The sequence below is a fragment of the Chamaea fasciata genome, unplaced genomic scaffold (assembly GCF_029207755.1).
Source record: "Chamaea fasciata isolate MVZ Bird 193981 ecotype frontalis unplaced genomic scaffold, bChaFas1.0.hap1 SCAF_4, whole genome shotgun sequence".
NCBI classification, from domain to species: Eukaryota; Metazoa; Chordata; class Aves; order Passeriformes; family Sylviidae; genus Chamaea; species Chamaea fasciata.
This window is the reverse complement of record NW_027094089.1, coordinates 41526239-41540905: the sequence shown is the minus strand read 5'-3', so window position 1 is coordinate 41540905 and position 14667 is coordinate 41526239. Positions and strand designations below refer to the sequence as shown.

Genomic DNA, 14667 nt, shown 5'->3' with positions numbered 1-14667 from the left:
CCATCCTCTCCCAGTTACCAGTTTGGCTGGCTGCAGTAGGTTTTTCTCTCTACTGCATGAACCAGAACATTTTTAGAAACTGAGGGACTGAATAATGATATTTTATAGAAATGGCAGAATGTAAACCAGCAGGAATAGTGAAAGTTCTTTGTGTCAATTTAGTCTGAATTTCAATGAGATTTGTTTCCATTCCTTCATGATAATACCAGACATACCAGTACTTTGTTTTGAGACTAATTTCTGTCTTATTTCTGTTCCTTAGTGTTGTCCTTCTCATTTTCTGTATTGGATTTTTTAATGTAATTTTCCTCTCCCTCCTGGAGGAAGCACTCTTCAAACCCTTATCCAACACACTGAACATTGGATTCACAAGAGAGCTGGGAAGAGCCTGGAGCAACTGAATATGGTCACTCAAGTAGAAGGGAATATACAACAGCGATAGGAAAGCCATGTCTATATTTAGAGTCTACAGATATGACTAGCACATTTCTTCTGACAACCGGTGCCAGTGCCTGACTTCCTAATTATATAATTACGGAAATTTTGTTTTGAAATGTTTTAGACCTGAGAGAAAATACAGAAAGTAAAACATGTCAAACCTATGTACCTTACTTAGTTCTCATCTTTTGTGGTGCAGCTTAGGCTGCTAGCATGTTTCTGTCCCACAGAGGAATGTATTTCCACAACATTTAGGAAATTCAGCAACTGACAGCAATATGTTCACAAAAAGGAAGCTGAAATAGAAAATGAAATTATAAAACATGCAGAAGAGCAGAGCTGATCATGGACAATGACAGCAATGATCATTTACCAGGAAACCAGGTCTGGTATTGATCAGTATAATTTAGAAGGTAAGATTCAGAGGTGTGTGCCATGTGTGTGTGTCTGACTGTAAATGTCCTAACTAGTGGCACAGCACTAACAGCCAGCTAGAAAAAATTTTCTTTAAATGAAGACCAAATGGTCATCTGAACTAAAACTGATGTGCAGTATTAACAGTGATCGGCAAACTTTGAAGAAAACACGCAGACATCATCCTTGACAGGGACACAGCTTCCATGCTGGCTTTTAGTGATACTTAACCCCGTGTGAAAAAACTGGAGAAAGGGACCAAGTTGATAGTGGTAGGATACTTTGCTTCTAGAAATAAAATAAAAGGGCATATACCAACATGGCTGAAATTAAAAATGATAGTTTGTCACCCCATTGCATATCAGTGTTCTACTCATTCATCCACTATATCTGTAGTCAAAATCTTAGGTACATAATATGTATGAACACATTCATTAGGTAGTTTTCACTCTCACAGGAAGTAAATATCTAGTAGTAAAATTCTTGAAATAAATTCTATTTATGAAGAAAGTAGTATTGCAGTATTTTTTAAGATTTCCAAACTAACTTACAGTGTTCGCCTTTTTATCAGTCTTTACATGACACATTTTTCTCCTATAATAGAAGCTGTATTCCTATTATAGCGATGTAGTTTGGGTGTTTTATGCATTTATCTGCTCTCTCTCTTCTCTCTAGAAAATTCACCCAGAAATCAGCCAGTTGAATCTTCTAATTCTTCAGGGTTCTGATAAGGTAATCCTCCCTGCGTGTTAAACAGTTCAGAGATGTTGGGGTAGATGTTCAGTAGTCCATATGTTACCATTCTATTCACAATTAATTACAAAGACTTCCTTGCAAATTTTGAAGTCATATATGCATATTATTTTGGATTACCTGTTTCTAATCTTAAAATCATGACAGTTATTAGATATTAACTGGACTTTTGATGCTATTTGGAGACACTGAGTCAGCTTTCAACTTTGCCTCCCTTCAGGCAATGAAATGCATAATGAAAAAGTCCCTTTGGGAAAATGAGTTTTCACATCACATTTTTTCTTCAAGTAACTAAAAGATAATTTTATAGTCATCTGTGTTTATTATCAATATCTGATTGACTAAAATTATTTTTCTTTCTTTTTCCAAAATCTTATTATTCTGACTTCAACCAAATAAAAGCTCAAAAATACTGAAAATGAAATGCCTTGAAAGGCTAAGTTTAAAAAGTTGAATTCCTTCTATTCCTTGCCAAAATAGACAACTTACTTTACTTACTAAATATTTTTGTCTTATGGCCTGGGATATATTTTCTGGCTTGTCACACACCAGGAAGCACTAAAGGAGTCTCTTCAATGAAAACACACATGGGCAAAAAAATTAATTTAATTACAAAAAAATTCCAACTTGTGTTAAGGCCAAAACATGATTAAGGGCTTCAAAACATGACTGAGGTACATAAGTGGAGTATATCCAGGAATTATTGAAGTAACTAATGTAATGAGGTTTTGCATCCACACAGGATTTTAGATAGTTGTAGAGATTTGAAAAGAAATAACAGTACAAAAACAGCAGAAGGGTGCTCTTCTATGGATGATTATGGCAAAAGGAATGGATGAAATCACTTTTGAAGGATAAAGGATTGTAATATTCATATTGTGATAATTCGGATTACCTCCTGAGTAACAGTACAATCTTGATTGTACTATTACGATCTCTTATTATTCTCTTAGGAAAAAGAGAAAACTTTCCCATCTGCAAAAGAACAGGTGATCCCTTTTGAGGTATATAATTTTAAGAAGCATTACAGTAATATTACAGTTTTACAGCATGAAAATTATATGTGAACATTATAATACTTACTGTATACATTTAGGATGTCAATCTGTGGTAATTGTTTCTTGTACCTATATGAATCCTAATTTTTCTTTATAACAATGGTTTGCTCATTACTCTTACAAAACAAAATTGAACACTTAAAATACTATTTTTGGACATCTTAAAAGTGATTGTACTGATGATTGTAATAAAGTAACAACTTACCTTTTTGTACCAATGTACTTTAAATACTTTGTCCCTGAGGTCTCCAAATGATGGAAATGTCACAAATCCAGATTTGAAGTGAGGATAAAGGATTTAAGCAAGATAAATGAACCTGTAAATATCCATTTGGCAGACTCAGTTACAATTCATTGGGAAAGGATTTGGGAAGTTGTCACTCCATTTAGCTTGCTTGACTTTGATGGTACAGGTTGCTGCTCTGTTCTGCAGCCAGATGAAAATGAAGGAATCATTGCATAAGCTTTATGAAGCACAGAAACTAGATGTAATTTTCACTTATTTTACAATTTTTTTTAGCATATTAACTTCACTGATCCTGCTTCTAACGGACTAAAATGTATCAATGCACCATTTAAGTGAAGTCTCTGGATGATAGGGTATGCCTTTTATTTGAAAGGTGTTGTGTAAATAAATCCAATCAACTTTTTAAATACATTTTTCACAAAATATATCAAACTGTACATGAAGCTTTCAGGAAATCTAATGCACTAGATCCTTTTTAATGCTTCATTGCATCATGAAACAGTTGTAAAAATTTCTCTTGTGCATTACATAACCTATTATAGAGATAAGTTACACAGACCTACAATGTTCATAAATATGAGAAAGAATAACCACTCTTCTTGTAAATAATTTAAATTATTTTTTTCTGGGTTGTAGTTTTTTAATATTTAGAAGCCCCAGACGACTCAGCATTGGTTTTACTAATAAAACTAAACTAGTGTGTAACTTTATTCCTCACACAATCCTGAACATTTTAATAGAATGAACAAAACTTAGCTTCCCAAATGAATTTTATGTCAGAAATACAAAATAGCTGACTTGTAATAGAAATTACAAGCTCTGTCATGAAAGTTGTTTAAGATGTTTTAAGCTACTAATTTCACGAAGGACTTTAATTTATTCCCAGCCTTGAACAGTGCTTTTTATATATGCTCCTATATTTCCTAAATTGTTCAGAGTAAACACTTTCCATACTAGAGTCAAGGTGTATCTCACCACTCTTTCTAGTCCACGTAGTGGAAATGAAATGATTCAGAAATGATCTGAATTACATTCCTGTTCCTTTCCAGAATCTGATCTCCTTGGTTAAGGAGCCTTTGCTTTTTACACAATTATGACTGTTTCCAACATGGTATTAATTGTGAAAGTAAAATTCTATTAAGCAGATCCCATTTGTACATTTTTTATGTTAGGGGTTTTTTTTGAAGATTTGTTAGTTTTGAAAAAGAAAAATATTTCTTTGTACATAGCACTTTTGCCTCAAAATCTGTCTCTCAGGTCTTTAAACTGCTAAAAAGAAAGCATCAGTCTTCAAAGCATCTCAGAGAGATTCTAATTTTTTTTGAGATAAGAATGTTGATTTTAGTAGATTTGTCCTCCAAGTCACTTCACACACTGCAGATAAAGCAGAGAAACAATCTAGATGTACTGCCTCCCAGCAAATAACTATGGTGATATATTGTTTTAGTAATTCATAGTGGTTATCTGTATCAAGAACAAGATATGTTCTAATTCTCTTGGTGAGGAAAGCCTTGAAGTTTCATCACAGCCAGATCAAAGGATAATGTTTACAGCAGTGAGGAGGTGAAGCTGTTATGCTGAAAACACCAGCTACTGCCAGGTCAAAGGTGATTTTGACATAATGTCAAATATTTTGCAATGTGAGATGAAATAAGTGATTTGAGCACAGCCTTCAACTTTTCTTTTTTCTGGTGGTTTTTTGGGGGGTTTTGTGGGTTTTGGATCTTTTTTGGTTTGGGGTTTTTTTTGTTTGTTGTTTGCTTGTTTGCTTTAATTTGGACAAGAAGCTTCAGCAATTGTTCAGAGTTGAAGTTCACCAGTGCTGTTTATATAGACGAAGATGGTAGTTACTGCACATTCAGTAGAGTGACTTCATCATTACTCTCTACAGTTTTTACATAACCTGATATAATTTTTAAGTTGCTCAAATTCTCCTACTTTCCTTCCAAGGAGTTACAGTGTAAAATTTGAATAGTGGTAAATTCTTTTAGGAGTTTCTTCCAACACCAAGTGGATTATCTATTTGAGAGTTTGAATTTGGGGGCAGAATTTCTTTTCTTAGAGTGTTTCTTTAGTGAATATTCTGGCAAATATCTAAGGTAATTTTGAAATGAAAAGTCACAGAGGGAGACATAAAATATAATCTCTTTCTGCCTTTGTGTTACCACATGCATTTCTAGTACTTTCACACTTCAAAGATTATTTTAGTTCATATTGTACAAAAGGGAATTTCTACAAGCAGTTTCATACAGTTGAGGTGTAAAAATGTCTCCAAACCACTTCCAAGAGCTTTTCTGCTGACTTGAATGTGTATTTTCAAATTATTTTGTCATAAAAAAAAATCAACATGATTCAGCAGTACTGTGTTTAGTTCAAATTTCTACTTTCTTTATTTAGTCAGTGGATAAGTATCTTCAGGGAAAATTTTCTGTTTATCCTCGAGGAGCTTGATCTGATTATTTATATTTTATTATTACTATTTGTATGTTGAAATCTTACCAGTAGAGGAGACAGAATTTATGAAAGTTTTTCTAATTAATTTCTAAAGTACTTCTAAAAGGGTATAAAAAGTTCTGAGGAGCCTTTACTAAAAGACAGAAATTAAAATATAATTTCTGAAGTGCAACATCTTAACAATTTTCAACTATAATTTCTTGGGAAGGACAAAGTTCCTTATAGTGTGTTTGTGAGGGTAAACAAAAAAAGTATGGCAGTAGGTGACAATAGCAAAGATTTAATTCTACTTTTTTTTAATGCTAAAGCTTCTGCCCTCCCTCTCCGAGAATCTGCTAGAAAATAAGCCTTAATCTCACACCATGGGCAAAAAATGGAAAATCCCTTTGGGTAGAAAATATGATTAAGAACTCATTGAGGAAAATGTGATGAATCTAATATCTTGTATTTACTGGCATTATACATATTTCCTTGATAGATGAATTATTTCCTTTTATACCACTGTGTGAACCTGGCACATTAATTACTTAAATGCTTGCTTGCTTTTTTTTTTTTTTTTTTTTTTTTTTTGGGGGGGGGAGGGGGTGACATTTGTAGTACCGGCTCCAATACAGTGGTTTTAGTGGTATGGTGTGGGTAATAAAGAAACAGATAGAAATAAATTATTTGCAGGAAATTCATTTTACAACCAAAGTCCATAAATAAATTGATTTTCAAAACTATTTCTCAAATTGAATTTCTTTGCAAGTGTTTCAGCAACTAGTATTTGATTTAAAAACTTGGCTAGTATTGTTCTGTTACTCAATTGGGTAACACTTCTTTAGCACATATTTTGGAATTTTATATTCAGTTGAGTAGTCTTAATTATAATTCTATTTCGAAGAGTTTTTGTGAGAAGTAGGGACATAGGTGCACCTCATATATCTGCAGGTGCCTAAATTCATGCTTTTTAATTCCTATAAATTATTTTCAAAGCAGTTATTTCATCCCTGTAAAGACTAGTAAAATCAAAGACATTGAGCTCCAACAATCTAAAGGAAAACTAACAACTGTGTAGAAGAAAATATTCAAGCCTTTTTTTCAAAACCCCAGAAGTATAGGGAACTGTTAAAAATAAGTTTAAGTGGTCTTGACCAGGACTTAGTATTATTTATAAGAAAATTCTGACCCCAAAAGAATTTTGTAGTTACTTTAATTTTGCAACTTCTTAACTCAGAGAACTCTCCAGCATACAAACTTTCAAGACTGAAAATTTCAGATACATAAATTCCTATTAGTAGATAGCAAGTGAACTGTCCAAAGATAAAATAAAAATTACCTTGCACAGAAACAGTGCAACCTTTAATTACATCATTCTATCCCTTTAAGAGAGGAACACCATTTGTAGTTACTTACTGCAAGTGATATGGTTTGGTACTACAAGTTACATTTGACAACATTTTATCTAGCTAAAATTGACAGGTTGTGAAAGAATTAATGAAAACAATAGAAAATAGAAATAGAGTTAATAGAAAAAAGAGAGGAGTATACCAAATTAAAGAATAATATTGTGGGTGGTTTCAGAAGTCAATTTTATTCTAAGGTACAGATCTGGTTAAGGAAATTAAATACAAAAAATATATTTTAGTATATTATCAGGATGTCTTATCATAAAAAAAAAAAAGCCAGACAAAATAAATCCTTGAATTAATACTCACTAGCCAGAAGGAAATATTTCTGATAGAAATGAGTATAAATGATCATAATTTTTATTAGCCTTGGGAAACAAAATAAAAGCAAAGCTGAAAATGCCATTGAAAACCTGAACTACGTAGCCCCATCTATTGGCAGACTTGAGAATGTTTATTAAGATACAGTCTCCACATACAGCTAAGATAAAAGAAATTAAGAGAGAAACCTGATGTTTGGACATGGGCGAATGGCTAACCACACTGGTACTATTTCTCCCTTGCTGCCTTGCTTGAGGCTTCTTTAGGCGTGGAAGAGAACTGCTTCATCTCTGCAGCTGAAGAGAAGAAATAAATGATGCTGGTGTTGAATTCAAACTCAACATTCCTGCATGGAACAGGAACGCACTCGTAACAGCTGACCTCCTAATAGGAAAGACAGAAGCAAGAACCAGGATCAGGAACCAGAGGCGATGTTCTAATGATATGGAAAGTAACTTAATGCATGGTGTAGGACCTAGTGACAGTAATCATACACTTGCACCCTTTGTGGTTCAACGTAGGCAGAAGTTTCTCTGCCCTGGCAAGATAACAGCAAGTTACTAATTAAAAAAAAAAAATAATCAGAATTTAAATTTGTCACTAGAACTAATAAAACACGGGGGGTGGGGAGTGGAAATAAAAGGTAGGATAGACTAACATGCTCCTTATACAACTTTCAATCTTTATTTTGTGTACTGCCTTTGACAGTATGCATGATCTTGGGTTTCCTGTTAGGTACCTCTCAAATCATGTTACCTTTTCAGTTTTGTTCAGTACCTTCTAGAATCAAATCAACTGCATCAAGCCAAGTCTCTTTGGAGGTGTTTGCATGCCAACAAGTTGTTCACTGGGATTAACATGCTTCAGTGACATTGAGAAAGTAACTTTACCTGCTACTGCTTCTCCTTTTCTAAGACACCAAATTTTATTTCAAAATATGATGGACTACAAAAAAACCCACAAAACTCCAAGAAAGAAAAGCCTCTCTCTTTACCAGGAATGTCAGCTAAGAGCTAAGATTAAGATTGCAAGTCTCTGGTCCAATTAATATTAAAGTACTACATAAAAAATGGAATAGTATCCAAAATAGAACAATATTAATAAAAGAGATTGAGTAATTCAGCCCTAAATACCATCTAGTCTGATGATTACAGTCCTCTTCCTGTGTGCGTAGACAGAGATGTAGGGTAAATACAGGTCTTCTGTACACCAAGCTGCCTTAAACCCATAGCTAAATCCTCCTCCTTGAACACTTTCCTGACAAATGTCAAAACTTGCCTGGTCATTCCCCTTTCCTTGTTACTTTGGTTTTGTCTTGGTTTAGATAGACAGGTATCTGCCAGGGAGGGTTGGAGTCTCCCTTAAAATGTAAGCCCCTCCCCCCCTTTTCCAAATTATCATAAATTTGCAATCAAAAGGCTGTCAGGCAAAGATTTTGGGAATAGGTATAGCAGTTCTTTACTAGGGATATAAAAATACAGATGTTGTAGTACAGAAGAATAAGCAAACAAACAAACAAGAAATCCTAGAAAAACCCTGACAGAGTCAGAAATACAACCTGACACCCTGTTGGTCAGGGTGTTGGAAGCAGTCCAAAGTAAGCCCTCCTGGAGTGGCAGATGTGGTTCTGTTGGAGTAGAAATGGTCCCGTTGAAGAGAAAGGGTCCAGTAATGGTGAGATGGGTCCAGTCTTCCTCCAGGGATCCGGTGGAAAAACTGGATACCTAGTGGCACTGTGGCTCCTTTTTATCTAGGTTAAGATGGTTTATCTCCTCCCTGTGTGGAGCAGCTTACAACAGTGCAGTGTAATGTGTAATGTCATTGATGAGCTCTTAATGGTCCGTTAGCAGAAGACATTCCCATGGAAGTAGTGGAACAATGAAGAGAGATAAGTAGCACTCCACCATCTGATAAGTGACACTGACCCATTTGGGCAAAGATAAGCAATTCTGCTTCACCCGGATAGAACAGAATAATATGGTCTTTACAAAACCCATGACAGTTTTCTTCCTGGTTTAGCATTTTTTTAAATTTTCTCACTAGAAATACTGTGTTTTGTTCAGAATAATTTAAAATTCCACTTTCATAAAGAAGGAATTCTTAAATTACTCTTTTTTTCTTTAAGAGAGATGGAGATGTATTCACGAGAGCTTGGACTGAAACAATCTTTCCTCCACTCCCAATTTTTCAGTTCAGCCCCGACTTTCTTCACTGGTCATTCAAAGAAGTTCTCTCAGAATCATCAGAGTCATTAAACATTGCCTACATAGGATGGTAGGAAAGAACAATGCAGCAAGCAAGTTCACAAAACTTATGAGTCCTCAGGTCAGAACCACACTTTCTAAACATATAGTGAGCAGCAGTTACTTTTAATTCTCTTACTGGTCTCTGACATTACCATCACAAATGGTAATGTCACCTTAAATCCTTTCATCTTGCTGCTGCTAAAATGTACCGTGCCCAAACATTTGTTTTGGCATTTGTGCTTCTCCTTAATTTAAGCAGTGGTGCATAAAAATGAAAATAGAAACACTTTATTAGGGTCCAACCATGTCCATGCGAAGTCGTAGGGAAACCCCGAAATAATAAAAGGAAGTCGGCAGAGCAAACGCAGGTCCAACCAATATGATCACTGCTACGTTTCTCCCTTATTCTGTGTAAGATGACAGGTTTTATACACTCTATATAGTTTACACTTCCAGATACATTCTCATTGGTACAAGGCACAGGGAAGAATGCAAACACTCATTGTTTAATAAACTGTTTAAGGTAGCTACTATGTCCACATCAATTACTATACTTGTTAACTACTATGAAACCCTTTGACCCTTGCAACACCTTAAGTGAAAATTTCTACATACAACACACTCTTGGCACTAATTTCTATCTGCGCCACAACCTCACAGGCCTCAGTACCACAGCCTAGAGGCCTAGCATATTGCTCAGTCTGGATGATTCAAGTACAGCTCATCTCCTACAAATCCCCCTTTTTCTTTTGAATCAGCCAGACTGGGATAGAGGCATACCTTACTGTTTTTCACATACATATCTATTAAAACTAAAAACCGTTAAGAAAAATCTTATATACAATAACTTAAAATGTTTCTGATAACAACCTACAACAATCAACAGTAACACATGCCAAGTTAAATGACTACTGGTTACTAAAATACTGTCTCATTGTCCCAGATTCTGCAACAGCTGAAAAACTTTTTCTCAGTGAAAACGTGGGTATCCTTTCTCGAGCAAGGCTCCCAAGTTTACTCCAAAGTCTGTCCAGCTGTCATTGACAAGGTCGAATTGCTAAGTCAAAACGACTTGTATCTAGTTTCTTTTTTGTGCAGAAAACACCTGGGTTTGCTGATGAAAACATCTCCTCCAGTTAAAGTCAAGGTGTGGCCAAGACCCTGCCTTTATACTAGAGCCATGCCCCTTAATAGATTTTAAAATTAAACTCTTCACAATACTCATTATTTTAAACTTAATTTACTTATCTTATGTATTATCGTAAAACTTAAAATCTTACAAAAAAATTTATAACTTATAACAATTCTGATGTAAAACTTGTGTCTTCTTTCAGTCACACAAACAGGCGACACTTCTCAGTGCTCCATCACTGTTGTTTTCCTTCGAAGGTTCTTCTGTCTGAGACACTACGACTCAACTGTTACAAATTGAGTTAGTATATCATGATAAAACTTGGAACAATTTAAAACCTCTTAACAAAACCTAAAACAAACCTAAAACAATTGAAAAACCTGAAACAAAAACCTGCAGGCAGCACAACATTAAGTTTATAAAACATGTCATGACACTTCACTTCGCTTGTCCCAGCCGGTCCTGGCTCTCCCCCTTTTTCTTTTGCAAGGAAACGTCTGGCGTGTGGGGGGTACAGAGTCGAGGGTTTGAGTCGTCACCGTCTTGCAATGGTTGTAAATTGTCGTTGTTCAAACAGTTTTTGAGCAGCATACAAGGTGAAAATCTGAGGGTAAAATTAGTGCATTTGGGGTCAGCCAATTCAGATATTTTCACAGCTGACCGCTGTATTTTATATTCTGGAGTCGCTGTCAGGTGTTACTTGACAAAGGAAGGAGGGAATTGTGCTTCTCCGACTTCCACACTTGGGGATGTGATGTTTCGTGGCTCTCTAAAGTATTTTGTTGATGTGCTACTTCGGCAAGTTTCGAACTTTGATGATGTATTTCACCTGCACTCTTTGTTCTGAATCGCTGTCACTGCCTTTCTCGAGACAAAGGGACAGAGCGGTCTGTTGCTGTCTCTGTCGCTGCAGCGGCTGCGCTTGTTGGGATCGGCTCTGTCTGCCACGCTGTCTTCCCTGGCGGCGCCTGCTCTCCCCGCGCCGCTGGCTCCTCCCGCGCGGGCGAGAGACAGGAGAGATCGGAGAGTAAGCGGGCTGTTCCGCATCGCCGCCGTCTCCGCCCTCAGCTCCGCCTCGGTGGTCCGCCGCTCGGCTCCGCTCCGTCCCGCCTCTGGCTCCGCCTGAGCTCACGTCATTCACCACGGCCCCCGAAGGGGACCGCGGAGTCCCGTCCTGCTCCTGCGCAGTTGGCCTGGCAAGCGGAGAGGACACTTCCGCCGCCTGTGTCACATGATCCACAACAGCCTGGGGACTGGAACGGACATGCGCACACGAACCTTTCATCGGGCGCAAGTTAGAAAAACGCAACCAAGTCGCGATTGTCGAGTGCAGCTGCGGCGGTGGCTGTGGATCTAATTTTTTCAGCCTCCGCCCCTTCAAAAGCCTGAAGGGCAGCTGCGACAGCTTGTCTTTCAGCAGACATAGCCTGCAAGGTATTTACAGTCTTCCTCCACACCGCCCCCAGTTCTCGCGCGACCTTCCCGTCCTTGCCGCCTGTGATTACTGTGTCCCAAAGCAAAGTACCGATTTCGCGCCATTTAGAGACGCTGACCATCAGAAATTGCTCACGTAATTTCCCTTTTCTCTTTGCCCAGAGAGCCAACTGCTCTAAGTTACGTTCTTTTAGTTTTTCACCTCTCTTTGAGAGGAGATTCAGTAAAAACCGCGTGGCCGCCTTAAATTCCGCTTCCGCATCCATGTTACCTTATCTGATGTTTTTCACCGCGGCTCTCCTCCTCCCGCGACGGTGGCACCTCCGTCGTGGTCCGGCTCCCTCGCTCCGTCCAGCCACGGATGACTGAACACGGAGGCTTAAAGATGCTCCGCCTTCGGCGAAGGCTTAACATGCTCCGCGCTGTCGGCGAAGGCTTAACGTGCGCCAGAGCCGCTCCCGAACCCGCGAGAGAAGGGTTTCCGACATCTTCGTGGAATCCGGATTCGCTTAAATGCTTTTCTTAGAGTCCCTGTTCGGGCGCCTGGCGAAGTCGTAGGGAAACCCCGAAATAATAAAAGGAAGTCGGCAGAGCAAACGCAGGTCCAACCAATATGATCACTGCTACGTTTCTCCCTTATTCTGTGTAAGATGACAGGTTTTATACACTCTATATAGTTTACACTTCCAGATACATTCTCATTGGTACAAGGCACAGGGAAGAATGCAAACACTCATTGTTTAATAAACTGTTTAAGGTAGCTACTATGTCCACATCAATTACTATACTTGTTAACTACTATGAAACCCTTTGACCCTTGCAACACCTTAAGTGAAAATTTCTACATACAACACACTCTTGGCACTAATTTCTATCTGCGCCACAACCTCACAGGCCTCAGTACCACAGCCTAGAGGCCTAGCATATTGCTCAGTCTGGATGATTCAAGTACAGCTCATCTCCTACATCCATGTTTTGTAATGACATTTAAAATTACTATAATATACTTGTTTCCTTCAAGAAAATCTAACATTTTAAAATATGAAAATCTGACTCACCAGAAAAGTGAGGAGAAAACAAAGATTAAATAAAGCTAAAGGAAAAATGAAAAATGTCACGCTTGCAGGCAAAAATTATTCAGAATCACATTTTTTTTTTTAGAAAAGTGAGAATGAGACAGTCTAATGGCAAAAATGATAGCCTGGTTACATGACTTTCCGCACATAAAATCAAAAAACTAAAGCTCAAAAATTACACAAAGTAGTAACCAAAAACCCGTACACACAATAATTTCTATTTTCAAGATTTCTCATATGGAATTCCATTATTATGTAAGTTCTCAAGAGAATAGCAAACAAAAATGTGTATAAGGAATAATCATGAGCACACAGGGATTACAGTGGATATAGAACTACATTGTGAATAGAAGTCATGGACTTAAAGAAAAATACCTTGATTATAGTACATATGCTATGACATTTTATACACTGATAAAAACTGACCGAATAAGACATTACTTAATATATTTAAAGAAATGCTATTTAAAATGTGATTTCTAATGATAAGTTTTGATGCACAATCAATTACCTTCTTTTTACCCCACTTTTTATCAGTGCAACTCCCAAATACTTAATATTTTTTCTGGAGCTAAAGTAAGGATCAGGTATAAAATGAAAAATGGATAATCAGCTGAATAGGTGGCAAGTCAGATATCCCTAGCTGCAATTACTGTCACAATACTATGACTTTTTGCACTTAAGTCTTGTCCCTAATTTGCCTGTATCCAAAAATTGAATGAGATTGGTCTAGTGTAAAAAAGGAGGTAGTTTGGTTCACAAAACAAGATACTTTCAAACATAGCTCAAAGAAAAAAAAAATCATGAGAAACCTTTGTATACTAAGTTTCTGCTAGCTAAAAATCCTTTTTATCTCAGAGAACCAGTGAACTTGAAAATTTAGTAAATACGCTCAGAAAATACAATGAAACCTAAACAAACTAAACAGAATTATTTACAGCCACAACACTCTCCTACTACATGATATCAAAACCTTTTTGAAAATAACCTAAAAGAATTTTTTTTTTTTTTAATATGACAGAACAGAATTCACTTCAAAAACTGATTAATCTGAGTTAAGTATATGGACAGGCTGGAAGAAAAAAAAGAAATTATAGGGCACACATTTCCAAACACAGCAGCTTGAGATCCAAAGGATTCCTAATCCTCCCAATTTACCCAAATCTGCCCTTTTTTTAGCATAAATATTTCCATATTTCCATGCTCTTTTAGGGTTCTTCAGCACAAGTGGATGTAAAAAAAAAAAAAAAAAAAAAAAAGAGATGTGGAAGAATAAATCTCTCTAGGATGCTCTTTCAGGTAGACCTTCAGAATGTTCATTTGTTATGCAAAATACAAAAGAATTTATTTTGTGGCAGATATCAGATCATGTCTTAGATGTTCACAAAGAAGAATTCTGTGACAGAACCTAGGCTCTGTTTTCAAGAGATAAACCATTAAAACAAACTATCCTTATTTTTGTCTTTGATTTTCTTCTACTATTCTAGCTATGGCCAGTTCCAGAGTCACATACCTTGGCTTTGTGCTCTGTCATTCCAGAATTCTCAAAATCTTCCTTTTCAGGCTCTGAGATTCAACTCTGATGCCACATTAGATTCAGAAGGACTGCACAACTGTATTTCTAACTCCTTCAGTTTATTTTTAGGTGTTTGTATAAAAGTTTTATGTTTGGGTTGCTGATTTTTTTAAATGCTAAAACTAAGATT

General features: G+C 36.6%; 1 protein-coding gene across 3 annotated transcripts in view; it reads right to left on the bottom strand.

Moving 5' to 3' along the window:
* The window catches only part of LOC136288348 (uncharacterized), a 67563-nt gene extending 55179 nt beyond the window's left edge, over window positions 1-12384 (bottom strand). Inside the window, exons 1-2 of one of the 3 annotated variants that reach the window (XR_010720507.1) lie at window positions 12157-12384; window positions 7095-7457 (exon numbers count right to left, since the gene is read on the bottom strand). Coding sequence is in view for 2 of the 3 variants with exons in the window: in XM_066181373.1 (XP_066037470.1) it covers window positions 11242-11704; window positions 12157-12299 (606 nt within the window). In the remaining variant the exon portion in view is untranslated. Of the gene's footprint in view, window positions 1-7094; window positions 7458-8514; window positions 11705-12156 lie in introns of those variants that run through there. The other 2 variants (XM_066181373.1, XM_066181374.1) reach the window with 2 other exon arrangements.
* Between the last annotated feature and the right edge of the window lie 2283 nt (window positions 12385-14667).